The following is a 14652-nucleotide window of genomic DNA, read 5'->3' on the forward strand; positions in this document are numbered from 1 at the left end:
TGTGCCGTAGTGCTCGTGTCTGTCAGGACAATTTGGCAAGATTTGGTTCTCTCCTTTTATCCTGTGGGAACCAAGTATTGGACTCAGGTCATCATGCTTAGAAAGCCCCTTTACCTGCTGAGCCATCTTGCTAGCCCCCTCACAGTTTTTTTTAATGTATGCATTTAGACCTATAAAACTCACTCTTCTCCTTCCACCATGTACATTCCAGGTTTCAAACTCAGGTTCTTAAACTCAACAGCAACTCCTGTACCTACTGAGCCATCTCTCTGGCCCAGATACTTTTCCTACAAAGACAGAAGTCATGTTTGATTTAAGAGTCAACTTAATCCTCTGGGACCTTTTATTCATTACAGTGCAAAGACCCCCACTTCCAAATAAGATATTCATAGGTGCCAGGTAGATATAAATTTTTAGGGGACAATATTCAATCTAGTATAGTTTTAATAGAGAGTCCTGTTTTGTTCTTTTTTAAAAAAAATATTAAAATTTTCCCAGCCTAATCACATTTCCTCTCCCTCCCTTCCCTACTCTTAGTCCCTCCCCCAACCTCCCCCCCTCATCCACTCCTCCTTTCTCTTCAGAAGAGGCCTCCCATGTATATCAGCCAGCCATGACATATCAAGTTGCAGTAAGACTAGGCACCTCTTCTCCTATCAAGGCTGGACAAGGCAACCCATTAGGAAGAAAGGGTCCCACAGGCAGGTAACAGAGTCAGAGATACCCCTGTTCCCACTGTTAGGAGTCTTAGAAGAAGACCAATCTACACAACTGTCACATATATGCAGAAGGCCTAGGATGGTACAATGCAAGCTCTCTGGCTGGCAGTTCAGTCTCTGTGAGCCCTTATGAACCCAAGTTAGTTGATTCTATGGGTTTTCTTGTGGTGTCCTTGCCCTGTGTGGCTCCCATAATCCTTCTTCCTCTGCTTCCACAGGATTCTCCAATCTCGGCCTAATGTTTGGCTGTGGGTCTCTGCATCTATTTCCATCAGTTGCTGGGTGAAGCCTCTCTGATGATAGTTGAGCTAGGCAACAATCTATGAGTATAGCAGATACATGAGTATATCACTGGGAATCATTTCATTGACTTTTTTTGTCAGTCATGTTTGGTTCTATTGTAGGTCTCTCACAGATTGGGGGGATCTGGGTGGGGGTGGATGGGCATGAGAACAGGAAGGATTAGGTGAGGGGAGGATGGAGGGAGATATTACTGGCAAAGACAATTGGAGTGAGTGTCATCTTGGGGATGAGCTAGAAATATAGTGCAATGGAAACTCCCAGGAGTCTATGAGGGTGAACGACCCCAGCTAAGACTCCTAGCCATGGGGGATAACGGCATCTGAACCAGCCACCCCCTATAACCAGGCAAGATTCCAATGGAGGTAATTGAGACTCCCCAAACCAGCCATATTACCTCTGACCTACAATTTGCCCTGCCTACAAGATATTCTGGGCTAACAGTAGCACAGACATTATGGGCGTGGCCAACCAATGACTGGTCCTGCTTGAGACCCATACTATGAGAGGGAGCCCACCCCTGACACTGCCTGGAGAACTAGGACCCAGAGACTCGACAGCCCAGTTTCATTTTTCTCAAGAATTACGTCAGATCTTCTTTGTTTGCATTTATGACACGCTGGACTCACACTCTTCATATTTGAGGATGACCTTGAACTACTTAATCCTCCTACCTCTCTTCCAAGTACTAGCATTACTGACGTGTGCCACCATACCTACAGTTGTAGCTGTTTTTTATTACCTGTTTTTCTGAATTCTATTAGGATTAGCTTATCCTGTTTGTGGAAAACTACTGGTTATTGATTGAAGAAACATTCATAGATTTACTATCTTTATGATACTCAATCACCATATTGATGAATGTGATATAGTCTTCATTTGTATAAAATTTTTTACAGTGCTAGGGACCAAACCCAGGACCACATGTATGTTTGACAAATGTTATACTAGAAAAATACATTTTCACCAGTATATAAACTTTGTAATTATCCTTCAGTAGGTTTCTGTAATTTATTTATAACCTTAGTCCACATTCAATAGCTATTGTAAATATTATATCTTAAAGGTTTTTTTAATTTTTAAAAAATTTTAAATTGGACATCATGCTACAGGCCTATAATCCCAGCTACTTGGGGGACTGAGGCAGAAGGATTACAAGTTCAAGGCTAACTATGGAAACTTAGTGAGATACTGTCTCAAAATAAAAAGCAAAAGGGAATTGGGGATAAAGCTCAGCTGGAGAACACTCATCTAGCTTACATTTCAATCAATAAAACTGAAAGATAAAAGGATGTAGATGTCTTTCAATATTTGTTTACTATCCAGCAACTTTTCTGAACTCTTGCTATTATTTTTGTGGTTTTTGAGATAATGTCTGTTTTAGCCCAGGGTTGCCTTGAACTTCTGCTTCTCCTATCTCTACCTCCTGGGATCTGGGATTACAGGTATGTGTAACCAAGTCCAGTTATGTAGTATTGGGGATTGAACCCAGGGCTTTGTGTATAGTATGCAAGCACTCTAGTAAATGAGTGATATCTCTAGCCCTCTTGTTAATTTTAATAATTGTATAGTCTCTTACATTTGCATGAGTTTTACTGTCCCTTTTGACCCTGTTTCTGTCTTTCAGATTATAAACTACTAGAACACAGAAAGTTGTTTTTAATATTCTTTGTAAAGTAAGTGGATATTGAATTGTTTATCCAACAACATGAAAGGAGATACTAGGTACTAGGGCAAGGAAAACTAACTTGTGCAGTGTTAGATGTGGTAAAGGGAAACAAAACAAGGAGAGGATCAAATTAGAGTACCCAGCATGATATGTAACAGAGTAGTTGGGACTTTGTCAGGATGAAGTTACTAATAAATGGCTACAAGTTCAGAATTGAGTTTATGTTTTATTTGGGAGTTCTGTAGTGATAGAACTGTATTAGTAGAGCTGTACTTTTAATTCTAAAGGTTAGTGCAATTATTTAGAGTGTGTAGTTTTTGGTGGGCTTACAGCTTAGCTAAGGGACCTGAAAATACAGTGTAGGAAATCTACAATGAGAGGAAATGATAGGATAAAGGTTGGAGAGGAGTTAATAAAAGTAACAGTTCACTTAATATTAATTAATGAATTAAATCCATTCTTTTTCTTTGCCTGAGACATCCTTCTTGTGTCTCATTGAAAGGGATTTGCAGCAGTGTCAAGAACCAGCCTCTACAAAAATACTTCTTGCCAGGGTAGGGGTGTGAGGATTTAGAAATATAGTAAAGAATACAAAGACACACTTAATTTTTTTTTAAAAAAAAAACAGAAACATATAAGATAGTACCAGGAGGGAGTTCCAGTGAATACTGAAATCACCCGCATTTAATTTCCAATTGCTTAAAATGCCCCTGACCCCAAAAGGTAGGAGTAAAGCAAAAAGCTGCATTAACAAGACATAAAGAAATGAACAGACCAATTGAAGGTCATGGGCTATGTCCATAATTAAATGTTCTATTGCTAGAACGAAACGAGTCACGTTCACACACTAGACCAAAACATTCTGTAGACAAACCACTCCCTAGGTGGAATCCAAAGATACATCCTTAAAGGAACTGGAACTTGGTTGGATCCTGAGACTTTTGTTTGAGGTAGAAACATATCTACTTCTCTATTCCTGAAATACAAGGTCTGCTATTAGCTACACCTGCTGACAATAACCTTGTGAGAGAGAGCAGAACTGTCTGTTATAAATCTAGATGGGATTTATAACACCTGGGTAGAAACACAATAACCTTGAAGGAATAGAGGTAAGTTCCAACTCTCTGACCTTTGGTCAACGTGCAAATAGGCTCAAAGTTTTGGGCCTCCACACAGCAGAAAGCAATGCTTTATTATTTAGAGGCAGAGAGAAAAATATCTAGAAAGTTGGATATATACATATATATTTATATCTTAGAATTCTACAAAAAAAATCATTGAAATAGTTTAGGGTTAGAGAAAGCTAAGAGAAGAGTACAAGGGACGTTTCTTAAAGCTAGTCAATCAGCACTTGATTTTTAAATGTAATAATTCAATAAGGTATAAAATGAATAATCTATTATTTTTTAATAGAATTGAAAAATATAAAAATTAATTTATCTGTTAATGTTTAAAAGATAATAAAATCACCGGGCAGTGGTGCCACATGCCTTTATTCTCAGCACTCGGGAGGTAGTGACAGGCTGTGAGTTTGAGATCAGGCTGGTCTACAGAGTAAGTTCCAGGACAGCCAGGGCTGTTGCACAGAGAAACCCTGTCTTGAAACAACAACAACAACAACAACAACAACAACAACAATAATAATAATAAAATCAAGAGAAAAATACATTAGAAATGTGAGACAGAAAAAAATAATGATTGGCCTGGGGAGATGGTTCAGCAGGTAAAGTGCTTGCTGCATAGAAATGAGGACCTTGAGTTTGTATTCCCATTACCAACATAAAGGCCTGGTTTGAGGGCACACATTTGTAATCCTGACATTTGGTGTTATGAGTTTGTTGACACAGGTGGATCCCTGGAGATAAGCAGATGTTGAGCTTACTGCCAGCTAGTCTAGCAAATTGGTGAACTCCAGGTTCAGTGCAATACCCTGTATCAAAATAGTAAAATGGAAAGTAAGTGATGAAGAGACCCAGTGTCAGGCTCTGGCCACCATATGCGTGCCTGTGCATGAATATATATACCATAGCACATATACACACACATACAAATATGATAAGGCAAGAAAGGGAAGGGAAAACTTGGAAGAGTCATTCATCTAATTAAAACAAAAGGCCTCATATTAAACACAAAGGTTGGTAGATAAGATAATTTTAATTAGCAATAATAAATTGGGCCTACCATCTATATAGTGTAATCTTAGCATTGTAAAGTAGTAGTATGAAGTCATCATTTCTGGGCCAGTGGCTGAAAATTCCTAGAGCTTTAGTAATTCCTTTTCTGTGTGACCAGTATATTGTAGACTTGCATATATATTTTGTCTGTGTTGTTTTTGCTGTAGTGTGTTTGCTGGCTAAGTATGATGTGTTCCTAAATGCATGTAACCCTAGCTGCAAAGAGAATTGCTGAGGCTTGCTGGCTTTCAACCTAGTTGAAGAGATCTAGCCTCAAAAAGGAATAAATTAAGAGTGATAGTGGAGTCCATCTCATGCCCTTGTTCTGGTCTCTGTCCATGTGCACATGTGGGCCCGCCCTCATATACAGGTGTATACACATACACGTAGATACTCACAAGCAAATAAATATATCCTCTTAAAAAACAAAGTATGGAGTTAAGAATGTAGTTTAACTAGTAGAGTGATTGCCTAGCATGCAGAAAGTTGTGGGTTTCATCTTAGCATCACATAAACCAGACATGGCGCTGCACACATATGGTCTCAACAGTAGAGAAGTGGGGCAGGGGAATCAAAAATTTAAGATCATCTCTGACCATCCAATGAACCTGAGACTCTTTGTAAAGTGTGTGTGTATAAAACAATTATGACCTAAAGAGGTAAAGCAGGCATTCTAACCAACTAAATAATCCTTTCTTTGTGTCATCATACTTCTTAACCAGATTGAATATAAGTTTTACCTTTCTGTCTACTGTCATTTGTACTTTGTTAAGTATTTATTTGATGTTTGTAGTATTTGAAATAATTCATTATCTTTTAAAAATGATGAATGTTTAAAGTTGGCATACAAAACAATGGGTTTTGTTATAGAGTTTTCATATATGTCATTGTGGGATGTTTTATTTATTTTAAAATTAACATACAAAGGACAGGTTTTTCTTTTTAATTTTATTTTTTTTTAAGAAAACAAACTATCTTTTTGCATTTTACGTATCAATCCCAGTTCCCACTTCCTCCCCTCTAGGCTGAGCAAGGTATCCATCCAAAGAGATTCTCCAAAAAGAAAATCCCAAAAAGCCAGTGCAAGCAGTAGAAATAAATCCTGGTGCCACTGCCAGTGGCCCTGCAGTCTGCCCCAGCCATACAACTGTTACCTACATACAGAGAGTCTAGTTTGGTCCTATACTGGTTTCTTCCCTGTCTGGCCAGAGCTCCCATTAGCTCAGGTAAACTGTTTCAGTGGGTGTCCCCCTCATGGTCTTCACCTTTTTGCTCATATTCTCACTCCTCCTACTCTTCAACTGGACTTTGGGTGCTCCGCTGCGGGTTTCTGTCTCTGTTTCCATCAGCTGCTGGATGAAGGTTCTATGGTGACATTTAAGATATTCATCAGTCTGACTACAGGGCAAAGCCAGTTTGGGCACCCTCTCCTCTATTGCTTATGGTCTTAGCTGGAGTCATTCTTGTAGGGGAATTTCTCTAGTGCCAAGTTTCTTGTTAGTCCCATAATGGTTCCCTCAACCAAAATATCTCTCTCCTTGCTCTCATCTCTGTCCTTCCTCCATCTTGACTATCCCATTCCCTCAAGTTCTCCTCCTCTTCCCCTTCTTCCCTCTTTGTAATGGTTGTTCTGTTTCTTTAAGAGACAAGCCATGCCCACTCCCTCCCCCATCTGCTGAGGCAGACTGATCTTCCGCTTCCAGCCTGAGCTCTCTCTCTTTTCCATCTTCCTCTCGGAGAGGCAGAAGCTGCCTCTCTCCCCCCACTTCTCCCCTTCCTCCGCTTCTGTCTCTCCTCTCTCTCTCTCTCTCTCTCTCTCTCTCTCTCTCTCTCTCTCTCTCTCCCTCTCTCTCTCCTCTTCTCCCCTTCTTCCTTCCCCTCCCCCTCCACAACCCCCTGAATAAATATCCAACCTCACTCTGCATGACCTGCCTATCCATGTCTCTGTCTCTTGCCCGCCTGCCATATGTCTCCCTGCCTGGGACCAGCCACTGCTTGGGGACCAGCAGCCGTCTCTGCCTGGGACTGGCTGCTCTCAGGGCCCACTGCCTGCTGCCACATGGCCCTCTACCACTGCTTGGGGACCTACAGCATTTCTGCTGCCTGCTGCTGCTGGGGATCCTGTAGCGTTTTTAATTTTTCCATTACACTCTTCCTCCCCTTCCTTCTTCCCCCATCCCCATGCTCCCATTTTTTTTCAGGCGATCTTGTCTATTTTTCCTTTCCAGGTGGACCTATGTATGTTTTTCTTAGGGTTCACCTTGTTACTTAGCTTCTCTAGGGTCATGGACTATAGGCTCATCATTCTTTGCTTCATAGCTCGTATCCTCTTATGAGTGAGTACATACCATATATGTCTATTTGGTTACTACACTCAAATGTTTTTTTTCTAATTCCATCCATTTGCATACAAATTTCAAGATGTCATATTTTTTAACCCCTGAGTAGTACTCCATTGTGTAAATGTACCACATTTTCTTTATCCATTCTTTGGATGAGGGACATCTAGGTTGTTTTCAGGTTCTGACTAATTACAAATAATGCTGCTATGAACACAGTTGAGCTAATGTCCTTCTGGTATGAGTGTGCATCCTTTCGGTATATGCCCAAGAGTGGTATTGCTGGGACTTGAGGTAGATTGATTCCCAGTTTTCTGAACAACTGCCATACTCCACATCCTCTCCAGCATAAGCTATCATTGGTAGTTTTGATCTTAGCCATTCTGATAGGTGTAGGATGGTATCTCAGAGTTGGTTTGCTTTGCATGTCCCTGATGACTAAGGATGTTGAGCAATTCCTTAAGTGTCTTTTGACCATTTGCAATTCTTCTGTTGAGAATTCTCTGTTTAGATCTGTATCCCATTTTTTGATTGGATTATTTGGTAATTTGATGTCTAGTTTCTTGAATTCTTTATATATATTGGGTACTTTGGTGACTTATTTAACCAGGAAACATAGGCTCTTAAGGTCTTAGTTTCTATGTTTCATCTACTATTTTCCATAATTGAGAATTTCCATAGATCATTAAACTTAACCTGTACACTAAGAAGTATTGGCCTTTGTCCCATAACTACCTTAGTTTTTATTTGTGTTAAAATTGTCAGTAATCCTTATTAAATTAAAGTGTAGGTTCTATTCCACCTTTGAGTTTGGGAATAGTTCTGCAACACCACTGCATCTAGTTTATGGAGAGTATAGGCCCCAACCCGGCTTAACCTTGTACAATCTTTAGCATAGATGTGCCCCCCCAAAATCTCAGTTCATAATTTTAACATCCCATGTAAGGCTAAAAGAATCTTTATTGCTTGCTTTTTCTTTTTCTTCCTTCCCTGTATTTTTCCAGTGCTATGAATCAAAGGTTTAGGGCATGGAAGCATTTTTTTAAACAGATATTTTAATGAATCTTCTTATTTCATATCACATTAGAAATGTTTTATAAAGACAGGAATTTCTGTCCATTTTGCTCAGTGTTGTGTACTTAAATTATAGAATAATGCCTACTATGCTTAGTAAATAAATGTTATTGAATATATAAATGAATAAGTCAATGAAGCAGTGTTGGTAATTTTTGGTCATTGCATTAAAAATGCTACAAATGCCTTCAAAGCATTTTAGCCTTTTATGTTTTGTTGTTATGTTTAGTATTTTGTTATTTTCCCCTCTAAGAAGTAGCCTTCAATGTAAAGATTTGTAAGAATGATGAGGGCAGAAACAGAAAATACTGAAGAAATTGGGTAAAGGCTTAGTATATATAATTGTTCATCAGAATTTTGTTTGACATTTTCCTCTGAACCAGTTCAGTTGTAGGCCTCTGTGCAGTAAGTTGGTGAGAACAGCATTACAGCTACATAATTGGGATGGCCTTGTGTGAACCTATGGGAACTGGAGCATGTAATGAGTTAAACTGTTTTTGCTGCAGTGTTAAGAATACATTTAAATACCAATGGACTCTTTTCAAACACATATTAGCAAGATTAACCAGACTATTTATTTTAGATTCAGATATACAGTAGATCTGGCATGCTCAGTCATGCATATTGAATTTCTACTTTTTGAAACTTTTTAAAAAGAAAGCCAAGGCTTTATACATTACTCATGAATAACTTGCCTCAGATCTTACATTCTTAATTGGGGCTCTGCTTCTGTAGTTTTGCTCTGGTAAAACTTATAAAGAATTCCTTTTTTATGGGTAGAATCTAGGTAGGTGATTTCTTTAAATACTCATGGGGTATTTAGATAAATTGCTAGAATTATAAAACAGCTTTACATGTTATTTTCCAATATTTTGAGAGTTCAAAATTCTATAAAACATGCTATTGCTATATCCCTACTGATATATTGATTGAATTAATGAATTGGTTGAATGCTCATAGCATTATTTTCCTATGGCTTAATTCATATGCTTGTTCCTGCTTTTGTCTCAATGGTAATTTATGTAAAGGAAATTTAATGGAGACATTAAACTATTTTCAAAGAAGCCTTATAGCTGTATAGTTTTATATATTTTTCAAAATTTAGAATTTTTGAGAATTTTATTTTGTCTTTGAGTATATTTTCTCTTCCAATACCTTTGCCGGATCTAACAACCCCAAGCAATATTTCTGTTTATCATTTTGCTGGACAAGTAATCAGAGTTATTTTAAAAAATATTTTAATTAATTTTTGAGAAATTCTTGCAATATATTTTGATCATATTTAATCTCCAAACCCTTTCCAGACCTACTCCTACCTCCCTACCCACCCAATTTTGTGTTTAAAACTTTTTAAAATGTATTTTTATGTGCGTCAGACACAGTGAATAGTACACGTCTTTAATCCCAGCACTTGGGAGTCAGAGGGAGGTGGATCTCTCTGAGTTCGAGGCCTGGTCTACATAACTGAGTTCCATGACAGACAGAGCTACATTGTGAGAACCTGTCTCAGAAATATTATTATGTGTATGGGTGTTTTGCTTGCATCTGTATCTGGACACCACATGTGTGCCTGGTGCCCACAGAAGCCAGAAAAGGGTGTTGGAGCCTCTAGGACTAGAGTTACAGAGGTGGTTAGCTACCATGTTGGTGCTGAAAATCAAATCTGGGTCCTTCGGAAGAGCAGTCAATATTTTTAACCCCTGAGCCATCTTTCTAGCCCTGTATCTTCCTTTTAAAAAATCCCATCGAACTGAGCAGTGGTGAAGAACACCTTTAATCCCAGCACTCAGGAGTCAGAGACAGGTGGACTCTCTGTGAGTTTGAGGACTGCCTGGTCTACAGAGTGAGTTTCAGAACAGCCAGGGCTACACAGAGAAACCCTGTCTTGAAAAACAATGCCATCAAGTTCAATTTGTGTTGCCCAAGTACTTTTGGGTATGGGGTCCTAGAGCCTGGTAAAGCTACCAGGGGTCACATCCTTAAAGAAAACATACTCTATCACAGCAGCTGTGGTTACCAGTAGCTCCTTACTAGTGTTAGTACTTCACGATCATTCCATCCTCCACTCCAGTCTTGAAATTTTGTCCGTTTTGAAGTTGTACATGTCGTGTGTATTTTGTCATAATTACTGTGAGTTCACCAGGCATGAGAACACAGCTGTTGTGACTACCCTATTATGTTCATTCATTACCTCTGTTTTTTCCTACCCTTCTCTTTCATAAAGGGAAGGTGAGAGACATAGATATCCCATTTGGAGCTGAGTGCTTCAAAGTTTGCTTCTTATTCTCTGCAAGTTGATCAATTATGGGTCTCTGTGTTAATCAGTATCACTACAAGAATAAACTCTAATGAAGGTTGAGAAATGCACTAATCTATGGGCATACAGTAAGTCATTAGGAGTCAGTTTAATATCATGTCCATTTAGCAATGTAATAGTAGCAGTTCTTCCCCAGTTGTCATCATAGAACCTACATTCAATAACTGATGGAAGCAGATACAGAGATCCACAGATAAGCACTGAGTTGAGCACCTGATGTCCAGGAGGAGAGGGAGGAGCGATAATATGAGCAATGGGGTGAAGACCATGATGGGGGAAACCCACAGAAACAGCTGACCCGAGTAAGTGGGAACTCTCTGACTCTGGACTGACTCCTGGGGAACCTGCATGGAACCAAACTAGGCCCTCTAAATGTGGGTGATAGTTGTGTGGCTTGGGCAGTCTGTGGGGCCATTAGTAGTGGAACCAGTATTTATCCCTAGTGCATGAACTGGCTTTTTGGAACCCATTCCCTATTGAGGGATGCCTTGCTCAGCCTAGATACAGTGGGGAGTGCCTTGGTCCTGCCTTTAGTGATGTGACAGACTTTGTTGACTCCACGTGGGAGGCCTCACCCTCTCTGTGGAGTGAGTGGGGGAAGGTGGGGGGTGGGAGGATGAGAGGGAGAGGGAACTGGGATTGATATGTAAAATAAGATTGTTTTAAAAATAAAAATAAAAAGATACTGATAAGAGTGCCAGGTATGAATTTATTATTGTGGAGTTGGCCTTAGAATCAGTAAAAAAGTGATTGGTTATGCCCATAACAGCTGATCCACTATTGTACCAATTGACATATTTTGCAGGACAGTTGTTACTGTAGTTTGCAGGGTTCATAGTCAGGTAAGATTGATGATGACACTTTTCCCCAATAGTATTCATGTCCTTCCAGTATTATGAGAGCTAGCTAGTAACTTTTAATCTTCCAGGTCAGTGCCAGCTTATTTCTCCATGTACTTTGATTCGAGTATGTGCTATCTTTAGCAATAGGATCTAGGGCCTTACCATCAAGTTCTGGAGGGTAACCAAGAGTAATGGCAATAGCCCATAATATTTGGTGGTTTATGGTATCCCTTTGGCCAACAAGTCCAAAAGAAGGGCTTTTTAATTTGTAGCCTATGGTGTCTATTAGGGGTATTGTCTCGCCATTAAAGGATATTTAAACTTTTAAATTTGTGTGTGTGTATGTATGGAAACTTCTATAGAAGTAGGTTTCCATATGACTTTTTCAAAAGGCCACTAGAATTAGTTATTCCCTCCTCTATCCTGTCCTTTCCTCCCCAACCCCATTTAACCCTTCCTATTCACTTATTCCCCCTTCCCCTTTATGTAACTGCAATCTATCTCTCTTCCTTTCAAAGCCCTCCCCAACTCTATGGCCTGTTACTAGTTCTTTGACCTCTATAGGTATTCTAAATGAAACACATATCTAAATATTCAAAGTTGGCATTCATGTATGAGAGGAAACATATAATGTTTTTCTCCCTTGGTCTGGGTTACCTCACCCAAGATGATTGTTTCCAGCTCCAGCCATTTAACTGCAAATTATATAATTTTATTTTTTTTAACAACTGAGTCATATTCCATTGTGTAAATGCATCACATTTTTTGTTATCCAATCACATTTTCATTTTCCAAACACAAGTTCATAGATATCAAGGCTGTTTCCCTTTCCTGGCTATTATGAATAGAAAGCAATGCACATATATGAACAAGTATCTCTATAGTAGGATATAGAGTCCTTTAGGTTTATGTCCAAGAGTAGTATAGCTGGATGATATGATAAATCAATTTCTAGCATTTTGAGCAACTATGATACTGATTTCTATAGTAGCTGTTTGGACACCCACTATTCTTGTAATCCTTTTCCTCATGTCCACACCAGCATTTATGGTTCTTTTTTTTTGTAAAAAAAAACATCTTAGCCATTTTGACTGGGATAAGATGAAATCTCAAAGTAGTTTTTATTTGCATTTCTCTGCTATTTCTAAGCCATTTACCATTTCATCTTTTGAAATTTTTCTGTTCTTTGACCCAATTTTTAATTGGATTTAAAAAATTTTTCTTTTTAATTCTTTATATATTTTAGACACTAACCCTCTGTTGGATGTGTGGTTGGTAAATGTTTTTTTTGTGCCATTCTGAAGACCACCTCTTAATTCAAATGATGAGATCCCTCGCTATACAGAAGGGTTTTAGTTTCATGAGGTTCTGTTTGTCAGTTGGTCTCAGTACCTGTGCAATCTGGGTCTTGTTAAGAAAGTCCTTTTCTGTGTGTATAAACTGAAACATTTCATACTTTCTCTTCTATCAGGTTTAGGATATTAGATCTTATATTGAAGTGTTTGATTCATTTTAGAGTTGAGTTTTAGTCAGTTTGAGAGATAAGGATCTAGTTTCATTCTTCTACACATAACTATTTAGTTTGACTAGAACCATTTGTTTAAGGTGTTGTCTTTTCTGCAGTGTGTGTCTTTGGCCTCTGTCAAAAATCAGGTGGCTGTGTATGCATGGACTTGTATCCAGGTCCTTAATCCTATTCCATTGATCAATGTGGTTGTTTTTTAGGTCAGTACCATACTGTTTCTAAATTACTGTTACTCTGTAGTGTAACTTAAACCATGAATGATGATTCCTCCAGCAGTTCTTTGATTGTTCTGGATTGTTTTGACTATCCTGGTTATTTTTATGCTTCTATATGAAATTTAGGATTACTTTAAAAATTTCTGTGAAAAATTGTGTTGGACTTTTGATAGGATTAAGCTGAATCTATAAATTGCTTTTAGGACAGTTTTTTTTTTCACAATAACTGGTTGTAATGTTTTCCACATGTAACTAAAATCCCAACTTGAATGCTTTCTATCTCTCTTTTATATAAATCGAGAATGTTTGATAATGATGGTTATTTATGTAGATTTGGCTGGCCTGGAACTCATGGAAACCAGGTGGGCGTCAAATTCATAGAGATCTGTCCGCATTTGCCTCCTGAGTGCTGAGGTGAAAGGTGTGTGCCACCACTCCTGGCCATTTTAAGACTCCAGACACACATACACACACACACACACTCACACACACACACACAATTTATAAATTATAAAATAAATTTATAAATATATATTAACTTGAAGAAATTAATTAATTAATGTTTTATATTACAGACAGAATATCTTCATATTCTCTGTTACAACCTTGGAGTAGAAACACGCAAGCAGAATAAATATAAAGAGAGTTCATTCTGGCTTAGGTAATGTAAAAAAATGAAAATTCATGGATATTATGATACAGACCAGTTAGTATTTGCTGTTTAGTACTTTGTTCATTTAAATCTTTTCTAACTTCAAAAGCCAACATGCCAAATTCATTTGATTCTTTCACGTGTGTTATTCAGAATTCTCTGGAGGAATGGAACTGATAGAAAGTATGTATGTTACAAAGGGAATTTATTGTAATGACTTATAACCAGTAATGGCTCTGTGCACATTGGAGAGGCAGAGAACCTGGTTGCTGTCATTCTATGAAGCTAGCTGCCTCAAAGTTTCAGTCTGGTGTCAAAGGCATTGAAGGTTCCTGAGCGAGTCACTAGTGGAACTATTCCTTCGTTGTACAGTGGAACCTGATGAAGGTAGATTCTGATGTACGCAGAGAATGTCTGCAGCAACAGAGTTAGATGAACCCAATAGCAAGAAGCAAAGACAGGGAGGCAAGCAGCAGTGCTTCTTTTCCAGGGCTGGATCACTGTCTGTGCTTTAGCCAGAATGCAGCCCACTCTCAGGACGACTATTATTCCCTCAGTTAATCTTTCTGGAAGTGCTCACACATTCCCAGATAGAGGCAGATCCAGTCAGGTTAACAACCAAGATTAATCATCACAAGTCCACCCCTTGCCAACTTGATACCTAACTGTATCTTTTTATGTAATGCTTGATTTCCGAATGAAGACAGTAATATGGTGTTAATTCTACCTAATATAATAGAAATATCCTACGTACAACAAAAATGCAATATCCTACTCCAAGAATAGATGAAAAAATGCCCTTGAGGGATGACTGACTTCTTAATAT

At 38.5% G+C, this 14652-nt stretch overlaps 1 protein-coding gene across 1 annotated transcript in view; it reads left to right on the forward strand.

Annotated features, from left to right (window-relative positions):
- Positions 1-14652, forward strand: part of Tex11 (testis expressed 11) — a 267891-nt gene that overhangs the window by 27984 nt on the left and 225255 nt on the right. Inside the window, exon 8 of the mRNA XM_048417933.3 lies at positions 13750-13835. Within this exon, the coding sequence (XP_048273890.1) occupies positions 13750-13835 (86 nt within the window). The remainder of the gene's footprint in view (positions 1-13749; positions 13836-14652) is intronic.

Source organism: Myodes glareolus, chromosome X (genome assembly GCF_982192425.1).
Source record: "Myodes glareolus chromosome X, mMyoGla1.1, whole genome shotgun sequence".
Classification (NCBI taxonomy): domain Eukaryota; kingdom Metazoa; phylum Chordata; class Mammalia; order Rodentia; family Cricetidae; genus Myodes; species Myodes glareolus.